General features: G+C 46.5%; 1 protein-coding gene across 1 annotated transcript; it reads right to left on the bottom strand.

Moving 5' to 3' along the window:
• Positions 1-3941: 3941 nt before the first annotated feature.
• LOC311011746 (sodium- and chloride-dependent betaine transporter-like) lies at positions 3942-12746 on the bottom strand (the record flags this gene model as incomplete). Its single annotated transcript, XM_084006875.1, has 14 exons — positions 3942-4063; positions 4451-4621; positions 7893-7993; positions 8216-8318; positions 8408-8545; positions 8637-8749; positions 8855-8979; positions 9149-9252; positions 10530-10660; positions 10734-10870; positions 11186-11273; positions 12038-12175; positions 12356-12490; positions 12590-12746. The coding sequence occupies 14 exons, from the start codon at positions 12744-12746 to the stop codon at positions 3956-3958; spliced, it is 1749 nt and encodes a 582-aa protein (XP_083863001.1). The 3' UTR covers positions 3942-3955.
• Positions 12747-25954: the final 13208 nt, after the last annotated feature.

Below are 25954 nucleotides of genomic sequence, written 5' to 3'. Positions count from 1 at the left end.
CGCAGAGAGTAAAACAGCGCGCATTGCGCGTTCTCCCTCGACGCAAACAGATCTACCGTGGCCCGACCGTAACGGGCCCATATCTGTTCCACAATCTCCGGGTGTAAAGCCCACTCCCCGTATACTGGCGCACCCCTGGACAACCTGTGTTCAGGGCTCCCGGGACGTGCGTCACTCTCAGGGAGAGGAGACGACCGCAGCTCCACAGGATCAGTTTGCGTGCCAGCATATGCAACTGACGGGCCTAACCCGCCCTGGCGGTTGATATACGCCACCGTCGTTGTATTGTCCATGCTCACCAAGACATGATGACCCATGAGAGACGGAAGGACATTTTTCAGGGAGAGGAACACCGCTGAAATCTCCAGAAAGTTTATGTGAGACCGCTGGAGGTCCGCACTCCAGTGGCCCCTCACAGACCGGCCCTCGTCCCCCCGTTTGGGAACGAGAAAGTACCTGGAGTAAAAACCGCTCTGACACTGTGCGAGAGGGACGACACAAATTGCTCCTTTGTTTAACAGTGAGAGGATTTCCTCCTGTAAAACGCGAGCTGACTCTCCCTGAGCCTGGGAGTGTATTATACTGGCGAAGCGCGGAGGGACAGTGGCGAACTGCAGCCTGTATCCCCTCGAGATCGTCTGTACCACCCAGGGTGAAGCTGCGAGCGCGGTCCATCTCTCGCGTCTGAGGGAGAGACTGGACACACACTGCAGCCCCTCCAGAGGTGGAATAGTGATACTGCCCCCGGTGTTGCCTTCCGCCGAGGGGGGACAGCGGGTGTCACCGCCGCGCTGCTTATTGTGACAGTTTTGGCTTTCATTAGCTGCGCCCTCGGCACTCGGCCTGGATGCGGCAGCGGAACACATTTTATTTTGTTTATGGAAACGTGTGTGTGTGAGTGCTTGTGGACATGAGAGAGGGGCAACAGCTGAACCCTCTGCCGTCAAATGTCCGTCTCTCCCGGCTCGCTCTGGCACGGTCCGTGGCAGCCGGGAGGTGGGGGCGTGGGTGGCCCCCGGTCGCACGCTCGAAAGCTGAACAGGTGAGGCTGGAGAACGGGGAACTTCCAGCTGAATCACCGATGGAGAGAGGGGCGGTCAGACCGCTCTCTTCTTCTTCCTGGCCTGGTTGGTGGCAGCTTGCGCGGGCTGTGCCGGCGGAGCTGCAGCCGGGGCCGAGGGTTTCCTGGACCAGCTGGCCCGACCGGGCTGAGAGGGTGGGGCGGGCTGGTGCTTTGGCAGTTTAGGGATCCTGAACCGCGAGCTTTGTGAAGCAGCCTGCGCAAAGGTTTTGCGCTGTGCAGGCGGAGAGAGGGAGCTGGGGGCTTCCGAGGGAGGCAGAGCTGAAGTGCTTCGTCCTCCTTCTTTTTGGCTTCACACCGCCGTTGCATGGAGGCCAACGCGGAACCAAAAATCCCCTCCGGGACAATGGGCATGTCCAGGACGTCGTCCATCTCCCTGTCTGACTGGTTGGCGAGGTTGAGCCACCGCGCCCGTTCCTGCAGAACCATGGCACCCATCGCTCTTCCCGTGGCCTGGACCGCGCAGCGTTGGACACGGAGACACAGATCGGTAATGACCGGTATCTCCTCCCACGTGGGTCCTGATTTTGCGCAAAATCTTTGCATAACTCAGCCTGATAAGCCGTGAGCAGGGAGAGGACGTTGAGCGCTCTGGCCGAAAGCGCAGCCGCCTTGTAAGACTTTTCAGTCAGTGCTGACTGAAAACGGTCCGACTTGGATGGCAGGCTGGGGCTCCGGGAGGACACCGCTGACAGCTGGGGGTGAAGGTGCGCTGCAACGAGTGGCTCCATCGGAGGCATGCGGAGCAGACCCAGGCTCTCCATTGCCTCACAGTCGAGGAACGAGGCACCGGGAATCGGGCTCCTGCTGCTGTAAGGGCGGTCTCTCCACGAGCGCGCTACCTCGTCCAGCAGCTCTGGGAAGACGGGGAGAAGTTGCTTCGTCGCACTCTTGGCCAAGGGCAATTTCTTCGCCTCGTAGCGGGATCTGGTGGTCTCAGCTACGACAGCGGGCCAGGGGATAGCCAGCCGGGCAGCGGCGCATTGGCACACGTCAAACATATCCGAGCTGGGGAGAGGAGAAGCTGGTGTGCTACTCTCACCTCCATCCCAAGAGGCGGCGGAGGTCGCGGGCTGCGCAGCCCGGGCCGGAGTGATGAATATGTCGTCCTCTTCTTCATCCTCTGATATGAGAAGTTCCGAGGTAACGTCATCATCGTCCCCATAGTCCCCATAGTCCCCATAGTCCAGTTCAAGGACGTCTTCCTCCTGCGGGGGAACCGCGGCTATGTCGAGCTGGGAGCCCCAGCTGGTGCTAGCCTGTGGTGTCGCCACCGCGGCGACCCCCGTCTCCTCTCCCGCCTCGACGGCCGCGCCGTCGGAAGGGAGATAGGGGTCATGTCCAGACAAGCTAGCTTGGCGGGCTAGCCGTCTGTGGAGACTCTTGACGGTGAAAACCGCACAGCACCGACACGAGCCGGGGACGTTGATAGCCAGCCGGGCGTGTTCCAGCCCCAGGCAGTTCGAGCATATCTTATTCTCGCAGCGACAGAATCGGGCTCCGGAGTCTCCAAGTCCTCTGGTGTGAGGGGTTTTAGCCTCCATTCCCCGCGAGCTGGTGTGCAGGCAGTGAGTAGAGGCAGCAAACCGTGAAGAGGTCGAGAAATTAGCTGGTGTGCCAAATCTCAGTGCTCGAACAGCCGTGGTGAGGCGTCGAGAACAGTGCTGGCCAAGCCGTGGAGGGGCAAGGAAAGCACTAGGTTCGATCTGGTGTGACCGACGAAGCGAAAATAAATCCAAGGCAAGTAGCGCCCGACGACAGAAGCTGCATAAGATCTGTCTGTGGACAGTTAAGCTAGTTAGCCCTGGACGCGAGATATGCTCCGAGTGAGAAGAGGTGTTTGAATGACGTGGTGCCGTCCGCCTGCACTATTTACGGACGTACACCTTCACCAGCCAATCAGGATTGGCGTAACGAGATTAATGCTTCTGAGGGCTGCAGCGAGGCGTGCATCCCATAGTGAGACATCGAACGAAATATTATGAAAGAGAACTACCCTTTCTGGTAGAAGTTAATGTTGTTGTGTTTTTGTTTTTGTCATTGTGTTTTTGTAAATGTTGTTGTGTTTTTCTTTTTGTCACTGTGTTTTTGTAAATGTTGTTGTGTTTTTCTTTTTGTCACAGTGTTTTTGTTAATGTCGTTGTGTTTATCTTTTTGTCGTGTTTTGTTAATGTTGTTGTGTTTTTGTTAATGTCTTGTTTTTGTTAACGTTGTGTTTTTTTTAATGTCGTGTTATTGTTAATGTCGTGTTTCTATTTTTGGGGTTGTATTTTTCTTTTTGTTATTTGCCCTTTAGTACTGTAGAAGCCCTGCAATATGGAAACATATGTGAAGAACATTTAAAGTTGCATCTCCATCTAAGGAAAGAAAGACCAGGTCTTTATTATTATGACAGTCACTTGCAGCCTTGGATCGAACATAGTTAGAAATAGATTACATGTATTACCAGACAGTTGATCCTCTTGATATCAAGACAACTTTTCTCATATTTGTTTTTGTTTTTTTTCCTATAGCACATATATAACTAAAAGAGCGTGATCTGGGAACATAATGAAAGTTTTACATGACAGGTCTATTAATAAATGTAGATATCATTTTATTATTTTCAGGACACTGATAATTAAAATCCAATCATGGCTGAAAAGAATCATTGAAGAGTGAGCAAAATGAAATAGGAGGATATAGATACAAGTGAAAGTATACAGTGACATTTGACTTATAGATAACTGAGTTCAGTGATGCTACTGCTAGGAGGTTAGAATTAAACCATTTACGATGAAAAGACCAGGGAACTTCCTCAAACCAAAGTATTATTTAATTAAATGACTGAATAATAGTTGTATCTGTCTAAATTATTTGACTTTGGAGTTCACACTAAGGTTTAACTGCAGACGTTATCAGTTCAGCAGTTGTTCCCTCCCCTCCCATTTCTTTCCTCTGCCAGGCGGGATCTTCAGCAGGACGACAAAGGAAAGACAAACGCTGGAACACAGAAACAAACCAAATGAGAAAGTTTACATACTCGTGGACATTTTCAATCCCAGAGCTAAATGTGTAGGACAGACTTCCCGCTCAGTGTGCACCATTTCATGCTGTCCAACATGTCTAATTACCTACGGCACTAAGAAGCACTACATCGGCTTCAATCTCATCCAATACAAAAGCATTTAAAAGCTATCTGTATTTCTTTTAACATTATTTGAAAATTACATCTGTGGTGTGGAGTGATCTTACACAGCAACCATTGGTGGATGGCTGTAGAATGCATGATTATAGCATTAATCAGATCACGGGGGGGGGGGGGGGGGGGGGAAGCATCAAGCTTCAGAGGCGTTCAGAGTTATAGAAACATCTTCTTTAGACACTGACCTGTCTGAAGTTCCCGGCTGTCAAACACATCTGTGCAGCTGCCCACAGTGGCACCATGACAACAGAGGAGAGTGTAATGGTCCATCCTAGTGGATACGCCCAGTCAGGATAAATGTACCAGTCACTGATCCTGAAGTGTTTATAGTCAACCAGGTACAGGATGAAGGAAATCTGTGAAGATGCGGCGACAGGTTTTACGGAAAAATACGGAATAAGGAGTTTAGGTTAAAAATGTAGACCCTCTCAGTATGTATCGCATTATTGCTGCAAAAAAAGATGGAAACAGGAGAAAAGCAAGACTAGTCTACTCTTGCTGGACTGTGAGCACAGGCTGTTAGTAATACACAGTTTGAAAAGCCCAAACATAAGAGGTTTAATGTTTACAGAATGATATGAATGTCTGAATTTTTAGCCATGCTAGTCAGTGTTGTGGACAGGATTTCACATTTAAAGGGCAGCTGTGTTACTTTCTTTTCTTTTTTTCCCCTTTATATTGTGTTTTGTATTATTATATTGTAAAATTGTCTGTACGTGTAGTAGCGCCAAAATGGCAGCATTTATTTTAGGTGCTCCACTTTCCATATAATTTTTTTAGAGGCCATGGTGCAGCTTTTCCTCAGCAAGTATGGAGGAGGTGCAGCAGCTCAGGGACCTAGTGTTACGGCTAAAGGCTGATAACGAACGGCTTCTTCAGGAGTGGGCTGCCTACCTGCCGGGCATTGGTGGGGCAAATCCTGCTTCCTCTGCCTAAGCTAGTCATGCCTCTGCTGCAGATGGGACTGCTGTTGTGGCAGAGCACTGAATGTCATTCCCAGGTACCGCAAATGTCCCATGTTCAATGTTAGCATTACAGAAGGCTTTCTTTTCTAGGCGAAAACTTAAGACCTCATGGTTTAAATGGAACGGGTCAAGCGGTGTGCACCTGATGATTTGACCAATGTTCTCCTTCAGGAGCAGTTTATTGAACATGTCAGTGCTCTTTTCCGGGAGCTCAAGCAGCTATTCATTGCCAGCCCACTGCCACTCTGTTGGATGTACGTAGTGAGGCTATTAGGTGGGAGAGGGAGGATCTCCCAGGTGGTGCTTGGAGGCGTAGCTCTTCCTTTCTTTCAGTTCATGAACTTTTAGCACAGGGTGCAGGGTTGTTTCCACCCAGCCCCACATGTTACTCTTTGAATCCCAGATTTGGGTGAATTGATAGATCTGCATCAACAGCAGTAGCTTAACCAGAAAACTCAAACAATAGCCTTCCTGCAGGTCCCTCACTCCCAAAGTCGAGCTTCTTGTGGGGGGCCCTGTAGAAGGTGGTAGCAGCTGGGCCATTATGCTCAGGAAAGTGATCCTGAGCAGGTTCCCCTTCGCGGCTGTGCTAACTTGGATGCTGGCAAGAACTCAAACATTGGCAAGTGGTTCTGTGGAGTCTACAGTTACTGAAACTTTCTTTCTTGCCCTTGGGACCATGATCACCTTCAGTCTTGCCATTGTCTACAGATGAGCCGCTAATGTATTAGCAATTCCATATATCGGCAACTTGGAGCAGGATTAGGTGGCAAGGTGATGCCCCAATATCCTCGTAATTAAAGACCCCTCTGGTGCCTTCTTTTCCTGGAAAACTGCAGGAAAAAACAAATGTAAGGGCAATGCTGTGGAAATATCATTCAGTCATCTCTGCCCAGGACAGTGACTTGGGCTGTAAAGATCTCCCTTAAATTGTATACCACTGATTGACGACGTTCCAGTCTGGTGGTGGTACCAGCACATCTGTGTGCGTGCTACTGGCCAGGTATGTCTTCAGACATAAAGCAGTGGGTCCAAGAGTGTAGGCACCGCCAAGTCACCAAGGACTCTGGACATGTGCTGCGCATAGTTTTATGAGCCACCTGCTTGCTTCTAAGTAAATAACTAAACTAAATAACCTCTTCTGGTTATGACTGACGTGTTCAGTAAATTCCCTGTACCGGGCCTCAACTGTGTCTCAGGTCCTGCTTTCTTAGTGGTTTTACAAGTTTGGTCTTCCAAGTCGCCTGCACTCAGACCAAGGAAGGAGTTTGGTAGCTCCTTGATCGGTCAGCTCTGCTGCCTGTATGACATTGCAAAATCTCGCCTTACCCCTTACCATCCTGCAGGTAATGGTCAATGCAAGCAGTTAAATTGACCTCTCCAAAACGTTTTACATGCCTTTCCAGCTTCGAAGTAATGAGACTGGGTGTTCTGCTAGCCACAGGTGGTTTTCTGTTAGAACACTACCCCTCTTCAGGGCACTGGTGAGTCTCCTTTCTATCTGATGTGTGGTCAGGAACCTGTGGCTTCCTGTGGATTTTCTCCTGGATCGAGTCCAGGACCCAGTACCAGGCAAGGTACAGGACTGTTGACTGCTGCTGGCCGATGGTAGGGGCAGCATGATCAGTGGTTCTATGATGTGCCTTTGCCCGTGGGTGAGTTGGTGTACATGCGGGACCATAGCATTAGAAGCCGCCACAAAATCCAGGATCTCTGGAGTTCAGTAGTCTACCAGGTTGTGAAGGCTCCTCCCTGTACCGGGGCAATATACAATGTTTTGCCTGTGGAGGACTTGCATAAGGTTCGGTATATGCATCGTAACATGTTGAAGGCCATAGTCGCCGGACCCCTGACAACCATAAGCTGCAGCTAATTGTGATTTTAAGTAATGGTCAACATCAAGTGGTGTTTTATTAGTGACCATTGCTTGTCTGGTCACCAGTGACTGCTCGTGCCACATGGCGTGATTATACTAAAATTCTCTTTAATCTGTTGGACAGGCACAGTGGGTTAGTTTATCATGCTCCTGATCTAAATTCCTGGTGACCACGACAACATAATATAATATGATGTTTTATTGTAGTTCTCTTTTTGAATTGTTAAATAAAATGATTATTTTCTTTCTGGAACACGTCTTTCGCCTTGATTTGAACCTGTGGGTGAAATTCCTAAAGGTGGCGTTGTCGCAACACACCCTTAATCCGAAGTTCCTGTTGCACTAGCAGCATGACAATTTTGGTCATCAATCCACTTTGGTTCGACCTGAAATGTCTCAGCAAGTACTGGATGGCTTAACCTGACATGTCTCCTTAACTATTAAATGGCTTGCCATGTAATTTGGTTCAATCATATCCTCATCATGATGAGTGTTGATATCCTTGGTGACCCCTTAACTGTGTCTGTAGCGCCATCAACACTCATCAACATTTTGTCCAATGCGTTGTTTTATGACCCAATGTCTGCAAAACGAACCCCATCCGTGTCATCCTCAGCTGTTATTTGTATTTAGTTTTAACTGACGCAAGAAACAATGACGTGGTAATACTTAGCTCCCAGCCCCTCATGGACCATGTACAGTCTAACAGACTAGTCAACATGGCTGTAGACTCAGAGTCTTGTTATTCAAGCACAACTACATTTTGTTTCTGTAAAACTTACTCACCAGTGACAGCAGAGGAATGATGTATTTCCAGCACAGTTTGAAGAAAATAGATGGTCTCTGTCCTGTCATGTCCTCAATTATGTTAAGTAAGCGATCAGCACCTGATAGAAATTCACTGTACATTATTCCTTTTTCGTACATTGGAGAGAAGCTATCTAATTAAATCATAGACACCGCTCAAATTAGCAGCATTATTATTAATCCTACGTTTTGACTATGGTAATAAAAACAACAACTAATTATTGACCTGATTGATTTGAAGCACAGAAAAATACAATTAGATCATATCATGAAAAAGGGATATAATATAGATTTTTACACACCGAATATCCAAGCCAGAGCCAGACACTCGGATAAAGCCATGAAATACAGGCAAGCTCTGGAAGCACCATAATAATCAACAAACATGAAGATGTAAATCCCTCCCTGCAGCAGGAAGAAATTAGATTTAATTGTGAGAAATGGTTTTAAAAACATTTTGTGACAATAGTGCCTCCATGGAAATATTGTACTACCTCAGTGACCAACATCAGATTTGTGAGGAAGAAGAATGAACAGACGAAAAGGACGAGCAGCTCACGTCTTCGTGGTTTATGAAACAGCTTCGGACATAAGTCGCTTAATGAGGTTATGAAACCCTCAACTATAACAAACTGAGGATGAAGTACAATGAGAAAATTATTCATTGTTGCACTGCTTTCAATTGGTAACTAATCTTTAGGTAAAATAACAAAAACACCTTACATGTGAGTCAACAGTCAGGAGAATGAGCATCAGGAAGAAGCAGACAGTCCAGAACTGTGGCAAAGGCATCATGGCTGTTGCCTGAGGGTAAGCAATGAAGGCCAAACCTGGACCTGTAAATGTAAATTAAATAAATTAAGAGAGAAAAAGTTCTGTTTACTGTATGGATTTTGATGCAATAGCTATAATTTCAACAATTTGTCCTAAAAAATCTTTACCTGACTCAGCCACAGCATCAACAGTAACACCCTGTTTCTGAGCCATGAATCCAAGTACAGAGAAGATGACAAACCCAGCAACAAAACTGGTCCCACTGTTCAGCAGACAGAGCCAAAAACAGTCCCTAAAGGTCCCAGAAACACAATAGGCCCTTGTCAAAAAGAGGAGATTAGAGACGACATACTTGCAAATGTCTTTTCGGTCAATGGATTTAATATCAAATCAAGGAATCTGCAATCTGACCAAATTCAAAACCAACATAGTACCATTTACTAATACGGATTCATACATACTTGTAACAGTTGTTGTTGTAATCATTATAGCTAGACAGGACATTTAGAGTCCCTGCAGTCAGACTGTAGGAGAACAATATTTGAGATCCAGCTTCTCTCCAGACCTGTAATATAAGAAAAGGTGTATTATATGTTGAAGTAGGACTTCTATTTTAACATTCAGGGCCCTAGTTTCGTTGCGCAGCGCAGGGTGGCGGAGCTGGCGCAATGCAAGTTTCAACCAGCGCAGCCTTGCGCACAGCCAGTTTGGCAGTTTGGTGGATCGCCTGCACCAAGATGGTTGTGTCGGCGCAGCAGGGGGAGGCGTCACAGATTCAGCTTGGCGCAACGGATTATGTCTACTTCTGTGCGCCCTGACCCTTTTTTCTGATAGACATGCCTAAAATGTGCCTACAATTTCTATAGTGATATAATATCGGCGCCCTGCGATAGACTGGCGACCTGTCCAGGGTGTACCCTGCCTTCGCCCAATGACAGCTGGGATCGGCTCCAGCACCCCCGCGACCCTGAATACAGGATAAGCGGTAGACAATGGATGGATGGATGGATGGATATAATATCGGCATTATAATTATTATGACTATACGCACGCACAGCTCATGATGCGCATGGTTGGAGCGGCGGCATTGCTTCTGTCATTGGGTTGTCAAGTAACGGAACTTGCAGTGAACTCATTTGATTGGTGAAGATCTGAATCGGATGTGTTAATCCCAATCCATGCCTGGTCTCCTCCTTGTCTCCCACTCGCGCCTTCTTCTCCTCCCTCTTTCCCACTTGCGCGGGTGGGAGTGACGGAAGGAGTGCCTGCACTAGCCTGCGCGGTGCACGAAACTTGCAAAGTACAGGCGGACACACCCCGTCAGCGTGGCTCAGGTGTGCTGCGCTCCGACTGCGCCTGGTCTACGAAACTAGGGCCCTCAGTGTGATTCCTACCAGTAACTAAGAGATGTCTGATAAATAGAGGCCCTAATCCAGGTCATTTTTCAGAATGGATGATACAACAAAGAAAGGATTACATTGTAATGATCCAACAAAAGAAAATGGAGGATACCACTTAATTGCCAGCCAACCATTTGCCAGCCAATGGACCCAACCCAACACAAACCATCCCACATCTTCAAAAGTGTGCAACCTTATCCACCATTTGATGCAGTGTGATTTAGTCAGAAGGAAGATATGACTGCAGTCTTTTTGTCTCTAGTATGGTCAATCAAAACAGGTATAAATACTTTTTCCTGAGACAGGGTTGGGTGTCATATAACCTCATTCATTTGAAGCATCATATATTCTCAATAAATACCTTCTCTACCCAGATTTAAATTTCCATCCTCTTTAATAATACCAAAGTAATTCTGAAGTGGGGTTTGAATGAACGGGTCACCTCAAGGTTAGCCAGGCGGTTCAGGTCTGGATATAGGTAGTAGTAGATCCCTTCTTGAGCTCCAGGTAGGGTCATACCTCTGATGAGCAGCACCAGGAGCATTACGTAGGGGAACGTGGCTGTGAAATAGGCTACCTTAAAAATGTTGAATTTTATTACCAATGAAATGCACCAGAAATACATACATATTTGAAATGTTTCCACTGACCTTTCCAGAAGATCTGACTCCTTTCCAGATACTAAAGTAGCAGAACACCCAGCAGGCCAGAAGACACAAGGCCAGTTCCCATCTCATACTGCCCAGTTCCTCAATGCCTCCAGACATGCCCAGCACCCGCCGTCTGAGGAGATGGAGGTACACATAATGCAACAACACATGCTGTAATGGTACAAGATTGGTAAGGATATGTAGATCATTAAGTTTACTTGATGATCAATTCATATTTTAATGAACCACAAAAGCCAAATGTTCAGGATAATTTCCAACAGTGTTGCCTTTAAAACATAATTTATATTATATGACATTATGATGAGTCACATATTTGAGCTATTCCCTGTTTTCTTTAATTGATGTCTCTGGATTTGTTGCATTTTGCAAAGTTGCATTCAAATAGGATCAAAATGTGATACTTTGGAGATAATTAAGTCACACTCACTCCCAGAACTCAGTTGCAGCAGAGGTGGTGTTGGTCTGATTTGCACTCACATCAGATGAAGTTAAAGACTGAACACCAACACAGTTTGCTGAGTTAAGGGACAAAAAGAGATTTTATTGAGACCAAGTGAATTAAAGTCCCAGTCGGCAACATTTTTTTGATCATATTCACCGAAGTCGACACTATGCTCCGATAGAACAACATAAATCATCAAGTTTTAGAAAAAACAAGTGCGCCTCTATGTGCAGTAGAGCCTGTTGTTTGTTTTGCAAAAAATCGACACAGCCCGAATCATCCTGTCCAATCAACACGCAAGGCTGTGTTCGTGCACACACAGAGCCCCTCCCCCCTCGGGTCGTACCACTATCACAGGGGGGAGGTGGAGGGAAATAGCAACAAGCTTCCAATTCCTCGTTAAAAACTGAAACGAGGAGGTCCAAAACAAGCATGGAGAAGAAAACACCGGTGGAAAATAAGGAAAAAAAGAAAGATTGCAACGGTTCCCTTGATAAAACCAGAATCAACATCGGACCTGCGTTTCAAAGGTGATGTGATCTAAGGGATTTCAAAGGGCACGGAGTTGAAGGGAAGAGCTCGGTGGTCGTTGGGGTGGAGCGTGATTGTTGTAAACATTCAAAATCTGACAGAGTGCCCTCAATCCGCTGGACTTGCCGACTGGGACTTTAAAGACCTTATATATGTTAATGTCGTGAGCTGGTGGCTTATCATTTCAGTAAAATCAACATTTCTCATAACTGACCACTGTGTTTTAGTTTAAATGCTGTGACCATTAAGTTAGATGCTATCCAACTTTTATGCTTTAATAAATTAAAGTTAACTTCAGAGCCTTACCTGTATTCCAGGAGTTCTCACAGCTGACCCAGGGGAGCTGGGATCTGAATGAGAACACCAGGTAGAAGATAGACCAAGCTTCAATTAAAACGTAGATGGAGGCAAATAGTGTGATTATCAGTTGTCCAAATCCAATTCCTACAGCACAAATACAAACCACAGTTTTAAAACACAGCACCTATTGAGACATAAAACATTACCGACAGCTTGAATGATTCAGAGAAAACTGCCATGGTATAAAAGCATTATTTACAGAGTGTGATTTGGCATTTCCTCTCCTTTTATTTGCACATTTTAGTTCAGTTCAAATCAGCTCACCTTGGGCCAGCGGACACAATTTCCTCCAAGACATGACAAATCCTTCCTGGGTGTACTGACCAACTGAGCTCTCCAGTAGGAACAGAGGTATCCCATACACCACAGCTAACAGACCATATGGTATCAGAAAGGCACCTAGTTAAGTAGATAGAGATAAGTGCAGATATGCCCAGAGAAAAGACAAGTTAATTCAGTGCCATCTCTTTACTTCATTCAGAATTTTTATGTTCTCACCTCCACCATTCTTATAGCAGAGATAAGGAAATCTCCACACGTTGCCCAGGCCGACAACATTTCCTGCTGTAACCAGAATATATTCTCTTTTACTGGTCCACTGTCCTCGGTCGCCAGTTCTCTTCTGATTATCTGTTTTTCTTTGTTGTCTGTTCATCTCAAGATCACGATCTGGTACACGTTGTTTCAGTTAAGATTCTGAACTACTGCATACTCAGGTTTGCTTCTTTTATTTGTCTCTTTTGAAATTTGACTACACCGTGTATATTAATAACACACAAAACATTTCTGTTTGTAGTATAAACAAAGATGAAACCCAACTTGTGTTTGGGATCTCTGTTTAATGTATATGCATACATCAGGCTGTTGGGACCTCACCATTAGGACTACACAATGCGGCCTACAAAAGCCTTCACATGCGGTCAGGACAAAGGAACAAAGGAGATTAAAAACTACAACCGCCATTTTAGTTGCACTTCTCACCGAGGTGCGAAGTGCAACGTCACACAACTGGTGCCCTATTGGCTGACAACCACAGGTACCCCAGGGGGGGTCCCCGGGAGCAGCCGTGAGGTATATAACCCGGCACCGCCTGAAGAACTTCCTCTCTCCACCGTGACACGCGTTACAACAGAAGGTGAACTTTTACGTCTGCAGCATTTTCCTTTGTCCTAGGCCGCAGTCTTTCCCCCAAACTCACTAGACGAGCAACAAACTGTTTTCCCTCTCTTTTTCTCTACTCGCTTTATTTTCTTTTTTTTTCATCATTTTGGATCCTGAGGAGACCGCCGCGAAACCCGCGACTCTCCTGTTTACCCGCGGAAGGAAGAAAAACACTTTCTTCGTCCCAGCTGCCAGCAGAACGGATTACTTCTACGACCCGTTCTTGTCTGAAGTCAGCTGACTAAATCGCCGAGCCCCACAATTTTATTATTGCCTGCAGAAGGGAGAAAACACTAACTGGTTTTCTTCAACTAAGTTGATCCGCGAACCACCGTCCGTCGCCGGCGTCAAGAACGCCCCATCCCCGCACGGGACGGAAAACCTCACATCGACACACCTCACATCGACACAAAGTAAGAGGCTATTTGTCTGGGCAGAAGCAGAGATTCGATAGTGTAGGACTGGCTTGTAATTCTTGTTAACGTGTTTTAAGTTTTGATCACGGACCGCCGAGTCCGTGACTTTCTGTATTGTTGTATTCGAAGGCTGATTGTGTACCCACGCCGCTGGGTTGATTTCTGTAACGGTGATTTTGACTAACCTCAGCCATATTCGCGAGCTCAGTAAGCGTCTACTATCAGTTAAAGGACCGGGGTCCCGCTGAACGAACGCCAGTTCATTCACGAGCTCCCGTGTGATAGTAACACGCCTCCTGAGCCTTCGAATATTGCGTGCGCATTCTCCCCCTCTCTTTGTTTGTGTCCCGCTAACACACACACGCACACATACACCGCCCCCACACGTATCCTACACCAGCTGTTTCCATCTCCGGACACTGAGGACATAGCTCCATCTGGTGGCTGTACCGGCCATCTCCCCCTCTCTCGCTATTCTATCCGACGTCAGTGGCTCCGCCCCTGAACGCTGTGGGAAATAGCTCCATCTGGTGGCTGCACCCGGCCATCTCTCCCTCTCTCTCTCCCTCTCTCGCTACTCTATCAGACGTCAGTGGCCCCGCCCCTGCACGCTGTGGGAAATAGCTCCATCTGGTGGCTGTACCCGGCCATCTCTCACTCTCTCTCTCTCTCTCCACACACACACACGCACACGCACTCACACACACACACACTCCACGTGTGTCTCTTCCTTTGTTTAGCTTAGCTTTGTGTGTTAGGTAGTTAGGTAATAAGGCTTTGTTAATTGCAGTGTTATTGATTGTGATCATTATTACTGATTTTGATCAATCTTATTATATTATAACTAGCGGTCTCTTGTGCTTGTTGTGTATATGTCACTGGATAACAGCAGGTTGTGAAGGCTAGTGCGCAAATTTCACGCCTTTTTAATTGTTCGATTGTTTTTATACTTTTATGCCAATGATCACAGTGATTGGCATGTGAGTATAAAACCTTTATATTGAGACTGAAAACAGTTTTTGGTTATCTTTTCCCTGATCCCAGGGTGGTGCCCCATATATTCATGATTATATCATAATGATCTATTAAATATAATTTTAGTATCGATAATCATATTGACAATAATAATTAGCTGTTGATAACCAAATCTGCTCCTGCTACTACCCCAACAAGGCACAACATGAAAAGTATTGATGCACCTGCTACAAGGCGTGACTACCGTCAATTTCGGTAGTGTTAACTATATAGATGTTTAATATTTTACTGTATATTTTTCCACATTTAGCTGGACATATCTTAGTTAGCTGTTATTGAGCAGACTCCTTGCCAGTTAATGAAATAAAGCCTTCAGTACTTCAACATAATAGACCTGATGGTATGATGATTGATGGATTGCGTTCTCTGGGTTGGGAAGCTTCTGCCCCAAGTGAAGGAGTTTGTGTATCTCTGGATCTTGTTCGCAAATGAGGGTAAATGAAGCGCAACATGGATAAGATTGGATTGGATTGGCAAACCCAATTGACAAGAAGCCTCAGGGTAGAAGCAGAACATTCAAACTTCATGTGGCTTTCAGATTAGCTCAAGAACAGTGCGTAGAGAGCTTCATGGAATGGGTTTCCATGGCCGAGTAGCTGCATCCAAGGCATACTTCCGCAAGTGCAATGCAAAGTGTCAGATGCAGGGGTGTAAAACACGAAGAATCACGCTTCTCCATCTGGCAATCTGATGGACGAGTCTGGGTTTGGCGGTTGCCAGGAGAACGGTACTTGTCTGACTGCATTGTGCCACGTGTAATGTTTAGTAGAGGGGGATTATAGTGTGGGGTTGTTTTTCAGGAGCTGCTCTTGGCCCCTTTGTTCCAGATGCCTTTACGATGGTCAGGGCGATGGTGCTGTTGGAAGCCAGACGCCGGCAAGTACGTCACACTCAAAGCATTCCTTTTGGCACTTTTTGAATTGTCGGAGCTAGAGAAAGCAAGCCAGCAGAGTTGATGGAATTATATTATGTGCCAGTGAGGTGGCACTCAGCATAGACGAAAGAAAAATAATTCAAAATGTATAACTTTGACTGTTTGTTAATTATACAATTTTAATACTTTTATTTGACATATTACAAACAACTCCCACAATACTATTTCAATAAGGAGAGACAACTTTTTTTAAGTAATCAATAGTTTATTACGCTGTACATAGTGAAATGAATAGTAAAGAGATTTTGACAATTTGACCCTGTTGTGAAGTGTTTTATTCAATGACCATACCAGTCTAAATCTGACTTTTCACAATTAGGGGAGATTTCCCATCTTCAACACATTTTGTGTGCATCAGTGTATGCAGTGCGTATTTAGAAGAGCTGTTTTAACTGTCATTCACTGCTATTCATGTTGAAACGATGTGTAAAAACACTCTATGAGACTATTAACACTCTTATTCAACCTTCAAATCAAATCAATCTTTATTTATAGAGCACTTTTCATACACCAAGTGCGCAGCACAAAGTGCTTTACACAAAGATAAAAACAATAAAGTAAACCCCTCCCACCCTCCACACACACACCCACACACACACATACACATACACATACACATACACATACACACACAAACACAATACCGGCAATAGGGAGACATGGCAAGGCACTGAGAATTGAGGAAGCGCTGTCATTGGGGCCATCCACGCTGGGAGGACCAGTGCCAAGGCCCTCCGACCCTGACAGACAACAGCTGGTCGGGCCGAAGGGACCCAACGATAGTACCCCCAGCAGCAGCAGCGGACTCAGCTCCCAGCGTGGAGGACCCCCCTGAGGAAACTCTGGAGTAAAACCTTAAAACCTAAAGACATAAGATAAGATTAAGACCATGACAAAAGATAAATAAATGGAGTGAACGTTAAAAGGATAAGAATAGGATAAAAAATTGTACCATAGGTAAATAAAACAAATTAAATTATTTAAGATTAATATCGTCTTAAAAAACAAGCTGGAGGAACAACATAAAATATGACCACATAAGAATGGAATAAAAATGTAAATATAGTAAATAGTTAAAAGCCTGATTAAAAAGGTGTGTCTTTAACCTGCCTTTAAAAATGTCAACAGTCTCTGCAGACCTGAGGTTCTCCGGCAGGCTGTTCCACAGGTGGGGGCCGTAGTGGCTAAATGCTGCCTCACCGTGGGTTTTGGTTCTTGGTTTTGGTATGGATAAAAGGCCAGTGCCAGAGGACCTCAAGGTCCGCGAGGGTTGATATGGTAAAAGCAGTTCAGATAAGTAACAGGGCGCAAGGCCATTAAGACATTTAAAAACCAGTAAAAGAACCTTAAAATCAATCCTGAAGCGTACAGGGAGCCAATGCAGCGATTTTAAAACTGGTGTAATGTGCTCCCGCCCTCTGGTCCTCGTCAGCACATGAGGACCAGAGTTCTGAAGAAGTTGGAGATTTAGAGTACTCTTTTTGGGAAGACCAGAGAGCAGGGCATTACAATAATCTAAACAACAGGAAATAAAAGCATGCATTAGCACCTCCGTACTGGCCTGGGAGAGAAACGGGCGGACTCTGGCTATGTTCTTAAGATGATAAAAAACTATTTTTGTCATATTTCTGATATGTGGGATAAAATTCAGCTCAGAATCAAAAATCACGCCCAGATTTTTTACTGATTGTGTTGGTTTATTCATTCATTCAGAAATTTATTTGATAGGATAAACCCCTTGAGAGGAATCCTCTCGTTTTCGAGGGGGTCCTAATATACATTACAAACCGAAAAGAGACAAGACACAATCAACAATCTACAAACATACAGCAACAAAGACAACAGACATCAACACAGACATAAAAGAAATGAGTACAAAAAAAAAAAATGGACACAACCTCTCAATGGCCGCAAATGGCCATAGCAATAGCCTAAATAAACTAAGAGAAATGTAAAATAATATCATAATGTTCAAATTAAAAATTACAGTGGGGAGAAAAAAAAAAAGAAAAAAAAAGATATAATTCATCTGAAGCATGTGCAATTTAACTCAAAATAAGAAGACACAGAATATTTAAACCTATGAAAAGAGGTCAATGAGCGTAAATTTAAAGGAAGATTATTCCAGTCTGAGGGCGCTTTGTACATAAATGCTCTTTTACCAATTGTTTTGTTCACTGTGGGGGTAAGGAAGAAGTACTGGGATGAGTGCCGTAAATGGTATGTTGTAGAATATGGAATCAAAAATTGTTGTAAATAAGCAGGATAATTGCAGTGTATCAGTGTGCGAGTTATACCACGGTGTCCGGGGGAGCCGGGGCTGGGGGCGGGCGATAATTTTTTTTTTTGGAGGGGGGCAAAGTTTAAATGCTGATCCTGTCATTAATAGCAACAGCATATGCCTATTATAAAGAGAAAATCCGTTGCACGCACACCATAGGTCTATGTACAATATTTACATGAAACACCCGATCGATCATCATCACATCATACATCACATGGGCTATAGCCTGGGCGTTCACACCGAACGCGATAGACGCGAATTGAGCGGCGACTCTACATTGAAAACCAATGTAAATGGCGCGATGACACGCGATTCAGGCGGAGGCGGCGCGAATGGAGCGTCTGGCGCGATGAGACGCGGCGCGAATGGCGCGAATGGCGCGTCTGACGCGAATGGCGCGTCTGACGCGGCGCGAATGGCGCGTCTGACGCGAATGAAGCGAATGGCGCGTCTGACGCGGCGCGAATGGCGCGTCTGACGCGGCGCGAATAAAGTTGAAAATATCGAACTTTTCAGGCGGCATCGCGCCGCGACATCCAATCAGCGACGAGTTCAAGCCGACAGACAGATGAGCTGAGATGGACGGGCTGCATTACCAAACCCGACTCGGGAAGACCGGACCCCGGCGCGACGGGGGCCGTACCGGCCTCACACCGTCAGGGCTGAGCCTCGATCAGAAGGACTCAGGCCCCCGCGCGACACCAGGCAATCGGTCTTCCGTACGCCACATTTCCCACGTCCGCCCGCCCGTCGGACGGGGATTCGGCGCTGGGCTCTTCCCTCTTCGCTCGCCGCTACTGAGGGAATCCTAGATAGTTTATTTTCCTCCGCTTAGTAATATGCTTAAATTCAGCGGGTTGTCTCATCTGATCTGAGGTCGAATGTGGCCCAGACTCTGGGGAGAGGTGCGAGGGACGTGGCTCCCGGAGGAGGCTCACGGACTCTGGCATCGGGTACCCCGAGGCGGAGGAGGAGGGTCCGCCGACGTGACCCGCCGGCTCCCCTCAAAAATGAGCGTCATGCGCGAATGAAGCGAATGACGCGAATGAAGCGAATGGCTCGAATGAAGCGAATGGCGCGAATGACGCTAAAAAAGTCCAAAATGATCAAGCGGCGCGATACACGCGTCTGACGCGATTGTATTCGCGTCTATCGCGTTCGGTGTGAACGCCGCATGGCTATAGGCTATAGCTGTACACAGAGCCAAACACGCGATAAGAGCAGCCAGCGGCCCAACCATGAAGCTGCGGCCTGCAGGCAGCGCCCCCACGCTTCAAGCGCCTCCGACGTGCAAGCAGGCAACACTTTTTTCATGAATCACGAACTAAAAATACAATTTTATTTCTCTTATTTTACACCTTTGAGGGAAAACCATGGCCAAAATATAATTAATTTGGCAATCATATCAATATTTTAGAGCTCCCCCCAAATTTCACAAATCATGTTTCCAGGGGAGCTCAGGTGGCCACCAGGGGAGCCATGGCTCCCCCTGCTCCCCCGTAACTCGCACCCTGCAGTGTATACATTTAAAAATAAACTGTAACCAGTGATTATGTCTTCTTATGCTGAGGGTGGGCCAGTTGAGTACATTATACATGATACAGTGATGAGTGTAGAAAGAACAACCAAGAGCAAATCTACAAAGACGATTATATGCTGTGTTGAGGGGTAGAAGATTGGTTTTAGATGCGTTTAGATATACTACATCAGCATAATCAAAAAAAGGTAGAATAAGTTGTAGGGCAAGTTTCCTTCGAACATTAAGTGTAAAACAATTCTTGGATCGAAATAAAACACTGATACCAAAGTTGATTTTACGAAGAATGAAGTCAATATGAGGTTTGAAAGTAAGTTCTGAGTCAAGCCATAATCCTAAATATTTGAATTGCTCAACTCTATGCAGATTCATACCATCATTACATGTTATTATTAAGTTATTAGTTTTCAATTTTAAGTTATGTTTTGTACCATAGACCATGGAGTAAGATTTTGTTTTATTGAGCAGCAGTCTGTTAGATGAGAGCCAGGTTTGTACGGCATCAAAGTCTGATTGAAGGGCATTTTGTATCTGTAAAATATTAGATTTAGAGGTATAAATGACAGTATCATCTGCATATAGCTGAGCTGAAGTATTAGAACAAACTGAGGGAAGATCATTTATGAAAACGGAAAAAAGAAGAGGACCAAGTGTCGAACCTTGGGGTACACCTCTCTGTTGAACAAATAAATCAGACTTACATCCTTTAAAAACAACACATTGCTTTCTATTGTGCAAATAGGAATTAAACCAAAGAAGTACATTTTGCGAAAATCCAATTGCATGAAGCTTGTCTAAAAGTAAATAGTGGTCAACCAAATCAAAGGCCTTCTTCAAATCAATAAAAATAGCTCCTGTGAGATGACCAGAGTCCGATGCTGAAAATAAAATAAAATTATTTAAGATTAATATCGTCTTAAAAAACAAGCTGGAGGAACAACATGAAATATGACCACATAAGAATGGAATAAAAATGTAAATATAGTAAATAGTTAAAAGCCTGATTAAAAAGGTGTGTCTTTAACCTGCCTTTAAAAATGTCAACAGTCTCTGCAGACCTGAGGTTCTCCGGCAGGCTGTTCCACAGGTGGGGGCCGTAGTGGCTAAATGCTGCCTCACCGTGGGTTTTGGTTCTTGGTTTTGGTATGGATAAAAGGCCGGTGCCAGAGGACCTCAAGGTCCGCGAGGGTTGATATGGTAAAAGCAGTTCAGATAAGTAACAGGGCGCAAGGACATTTAAAAGACATTTAAAAACCAGTAAAAGAACCTTAAAATCAATCCTGAAGCGTACAGGGAGCCAATGCAGCGATTTTAAAACTGGTGTAATGTGCTCCCGCCCTCTGGTCCTCGTCAGCACATGAGGACCAGAGTTCTGAAGAAGTTGGAGATTTAGAGTACTCTTTTTGGGAAGACCAGAGAGCAGGGCATTACAATAATCTAAACAACAGGAAATAAAAGCATGCATTAGCACCTCCGTACTGGCCTGGGAGAGAAACGGGCGGACTCTGGCTATGTTCTTAAGATGATAAAAAACTATTTTTGTCATATTTCTGATATGTGGGATAAAATTCAGCTCAGAATCAAAAATCACGCCCAGATTTTTTACTGATTGTGTTGGTTTAAGATCTTGTAGTTTTGGTAAAAGTTTCTCTCTCTGGCCTTCAGGACCTATAACTAAAACCTCAGTTTTGTCCTGGTTGAGCTGTAGGAAGTTCACTGCCATCCATGACTTAATGTCTAAAATACAAAAAGGGCATCAATTGGCCCTGTGTCATCAGGAGACACGGCGATGTACAGTTGTGTATCATCAGCGTAGCTATGGAAGCTGATGCCGTGGCTCCTGATGACATCCCCAAGAGGAAGCATGTAAAGATTAAAAAGAAGTGGACCTAAAATTGACCCTTGGGGAACCCCACATCCAATTTCATGGGTTCCTGAGGAACATGTATCCATACTTACATAAAAACATCGGTCTGTGAGATAAGAACAAAACCAGTTGAGGACAGTACCAGAGAGGCCGACCAGATGGCTGAGTCTGTTTAATAAAGTGTGATGGTCTACTGTATCAAAAGCGGCGCTTAGATCCAGTAGAACCAACACTGTGAGCTTTTTGTTATCTAAATTCCATCTGATGTTGTTTAAAATCTTTAAAAGTGCTGTCTCGGTACTGTGGTTTCTCCTAAAACCAGATTGATGTTTCTCCGAGATGTTATTTCTGTTTAAAAAGTCATTAACTTTGTAACATAGTTACACTAACTCTTAGTTTGTTTATCTTTGTTCCATGTCACTTCATTAGCTCTCCTGTCATTTCAGACCCGGCCCTCCTTCCCTGCCATGCAATCAACTCATTTCCCTCACCTGGTTTTCCCCGCCCATTTCCTCCTCACCTGCAGTCCATTTGCTCATCAGTTCCTCAGTATATATACTAGTCCATTTTCACTTGATTCCTGCCAGATTGTCTTGTGTTATTCGTTGCCAAGCTCTCCAGCGTTTCCAGTTCTGCCTTCATTGTTCTGACCTTGTTTTGCCTCTCTTGGACTACGGATTCCTGCCTGCTCCCTGTCGGATTTGTTTGCCTATTCTGATCTCCCGGTTTTGACCCTGCCTGTTTTTTGGACAAGTAAACTGATCTTCCCTAACAAACTCGCCTGCCTCTTTGTCGTGCTTTTGGGTTCTCCTTTGCCAGCACCAGTGACCGTGACAGAACAATCTGGCCACCATGAACCCAGCCGACACTGACTCGTTCCAGAATGAGCTGAGAGCACAGGCCAACGCTCTTCAGCGCCACGACGAACAAGTTACCTCCATTGCCGGCGGTCTACGGGAGATGGCGGCTCGTCATGAAAGGAGCTTGGGCAGCATTCATGAACTTCTCCAAAGGCTCTCGCCTGTCAGCCCTCCTGTCCAGACTCCTCCAGTGTCGGATGCTCGTTTGCCTCCGCCGGAGCGTTATTCCGGTGTTCCGGGTAGCTGCCGGCCCTTCCTCGTGCAGTGTTCCCTTGCCTTTGAACTCCAGCCTTCCGCCTTTCCCACCGAAAGATCCCGGGTGGCGTATATTGTCTCTCTGCTTGCTGGCAGAGCTAGAGACTGGGGAACGGCAGAGTGGGAGAAGGAATCCGCCATCTGCTCCTCTGCCAAGCTGTTCTCTGACGAGCTACGGAAAGTGTTCGACCATGTCACACCCGGAAGAGAGGTCGCTCGGGGTTTGTTTAACCTGGCGCAGGGGGGAAGGTCTGTATCCGATTACTCTATTGAGTTCCGTACTGTGGCAGCTGAGAGTAATTGGAACGCTGCTTCACTCTTCGATGCCTTCTATAACGGTCTCTCTGATGACATCAAAGACGAGCTGGCGGCCCGTGATCTTCCTGCTGATTTGGACGCACTGGTCTCTCTGTCTATCCGCATAGACAGTCGTCTGCGAGAGCGGCGGAGGGAGAGAGTTCGGTCCGCCGCTTCACCTGTGCGGTTTAACCAGCCATCCCATCCTCCGGGGCGTCCTTCTGACCAGCGCACAGATGCTCCTTGTGACGCTCCTGAGTCTATGCAGCTGGGCAGGACACGGCTGTCTACAGCAGAACGACAGCGCCGCCTAAGGGAGAACAGGTGTCTGTACTGTGGTCAGGACGGCCATTTCGCCTCTTCGTGTCCAGTAAAAGACATGGCTCACCAGTCATCCAGAGGGCGCTGGTGAGCCGGACTGTGAACTCGGAAATGCCCTCTCGACCGTTGGTTCAGGTCAAGCTGTTCGGCCCTGGGAATTATCAGACTGTCTCAGCTCTCATTGATTCCGGGGCAGATGAAAGCCTGTTGGACATGACTCTTGCCTTCCAGCTGGGTCTTGGTCAGGTGGTTCTGGAGAAGCCTATCGACGCCTCAGCCTTGGATGGTCGCCTCCTATTCCGGGTTACACATCGCTCTACCCCCCTGCAAATGTCCATTTCAGGTAATCACACTGAGACTCTTTCTTTTCACCTGATCAATGCTCCACAACAACCTGTCATTTTGGGGTTCCCTTGGCTTAGGAGGCATAATCCACACATTGACTGGTCTTCAGGAACTGTACTGCAGTGGAGTACTCATTGTCATGCTGTCTGTTTGAAGTCTGCTCTGTCATCTGCCTCTGGTTTGACTGTCCCCTCTGAGTTTCCAGACCTGTCAGGAGTTCCTATGGATTACCTGGATCTGAAAGAGGTTTTTAACAAGGCCCGGGCCACCTCTTTGCCGCCGCATCGCCCGTACGATTGTGCCATTGACCTCCTCCCAGGTACATCTCCCCCTAGGGGGCGACTTTTCTCCTTATCGGTTCCTGAAACTAAAGCTATGGAAAAGTACATCCATGACTCCCTGGCGGCAGGGATCATACGACCATCATCGTCTCCCGCTGGAGCAGGATTTTTTTTTGTGGAGAAAAAGGACAAGACCCTACGACCTTGCATTGACTTCAGGGGACTCAATGACATTACCATCAAAAACAGGTACCCTCTTCCATTAATCTCCTCTGCTTTTGAACTGCTACAAGGGGCTACCATTTTCTCCAAACTCGACCTCCGCAATGCTTATCATTTGGTGAGAATCAGGGAGGGTGATGAGTGGAAGACGGCCTTTAATACTCCTAGTGGTCATTATGAGTATTTGGTCATGCCATTTGGTCTCACTAATGCTCCTGCAGTCTTCCAGGCATTAGTCAATGATGTTCTGCGGGATCTGCTCAACGTGTCTGTTTTCGTGTATCTGGATGACATTCTCATTTTTTCTAAGTCCAGGAAGGAGCATGTAGTGCATGTACGTCAGGTCCTCCAGAGGCTCTTGGAGAACCAGCTCTTTGTTAAGGCAGAGAAATGTGAGTTTCACGTTTCAGAGGTATCCTTCCTGGGTTTCTTCATCGACACTGGCAACATCCGGATGGACCCGGCCAAGATCAAGGCAGTCACTGACTGGCCAACTCCATCGACACGCAAGGAGCTCCAACGCTTCCTGGGATTTGCCAACTTCTACCGAAGGTTCATTCGAAACTACAGTTCAGTGGCAGCTCCCCTCACTGCTCTCACTTCTCTCAGTGAGCCCTTCCGGTGGTCCTCCATGGCTGAAGCGGCTTTTGGTGAGTTGAAGTCACGCTTCACCTCTGCACCTATTCTCATCTTTCCAGATCCTGCTCGCCAGTTTATTGTGGAGGTGGATGCCTCGAATTCCGGTGTCGGGGCAGTTCTTTCTCAGCGGTCGGCTGAGGACCAGAAGGTTCACCCATGTGCTTTCTTCTCCCGGAAACTGGCTTCAGCAGAGAGGAATTATGACATTGGGAACCGGGAGCTGTTGGCAGTCAAACTTGCACTGGAGGAATGGAGACACTGGTTGGAGGGGGCGGAGCAACCATTTGTGGTTTGGACTGACCACAAAAACCTTGAGTACATCCGATCGGCCAAGAGACTTAACTCTCGTCAAGCTAGGTGGGCTCTCTTCTTCAACCGTTTTAACTTCTCCCTCTCATACAGACCAGGCTCCAAGAACGTCAAGCCCGATGCCCTGTCCCGTCAGTTCCAGTCAGAGGATTCTCCATCCCAGCCTGAAGGTATTCTCTCCTCTGCATGCGTTATCGGGGCGGTAACCTGGGGGGTGGAGGATAAGGTAAAACGCTCCCACACTGAACACCCTGCTCCTAGTGCTTGTCCAGAGAACCGACTGTTCGTTCCAGATGGTCTCCGTTCTGAGGTCCTCCAGTGGGGGCACTCTTCTCGTCTGGCTTGCCATCCTGGGGTGAGACGCACTTTAGCCCTCCTTCGACAGCGCTTCTGGTGGTCTTCCATGGAAAAGGACACCAGGGAGTTCGTTGCTGCTTGCCGTGTCTGCTCTCAACATAAGACCTCTCATCAAGCTCCATCCGGTCTCCTTCATCCTCTGCCAATTCCTCGTCGTCCCTGGTCTCACATTTCTTTGGACTTTGTCACTGGCCTACCACCTTCTAACGGTAACACAGTTATACTCACTGTTATTGATCGATTTTCCAAAGCTGCCATGCTCATCCCGTTAACCAAATTACCCACTGCAAAGGAAATGGCTGAAATTTTGTTGCAACATGTGTTCCGGATACATGGTCTCCCATCTGATGTGGTCTCTGACCGGGGACCTCAATTCACCTCTCACTTTTGGTCCGAGTTCTGCAGGTTGCTGGGGGCTACTGTCAGTTTGTCATCTGGTTTCCACCCACAATCCAATGGTCAAGCGGAACGCATGAATCAGGAGATGGAGACAGCTCTGCGCTGCCTTGCTTCCCGCAACCCTGCCTCCTGGTCTGAGCAGCTCCTGTGGATCGAGTATGCCCATAATACCCTGCCCAGCTCTGCCACTGGTCTCTCACCTTTCCAATGCTCCCGGGGCTACCAACCGCCACTCTTTCCAGAGCAAGAACGTGAAGCCAGCGTTCCCTCTGTTCAGGCGTACGTCAGACGGTGTCGGCGCACTTGGATGCAGGCCCGTTCCACACTCCTGCGCTCTTCTGACC

This window comes from Eutrigla gurnardus, assembly GCF_963514095.1.
Source record: "Eutrigla gurnardus genome assembly, chromosome: 4".
In the NCBI taxonomy this organism is placed as follows: Eukaryota; Metazoa; Chordata; class Actinopteri; order Perciformes; family Triglidae; genus Eutrigla; species Eutrigla gurnardus.
This window is presented reverse-complemented; position numbering and strand designations above follow the sequence as displayed.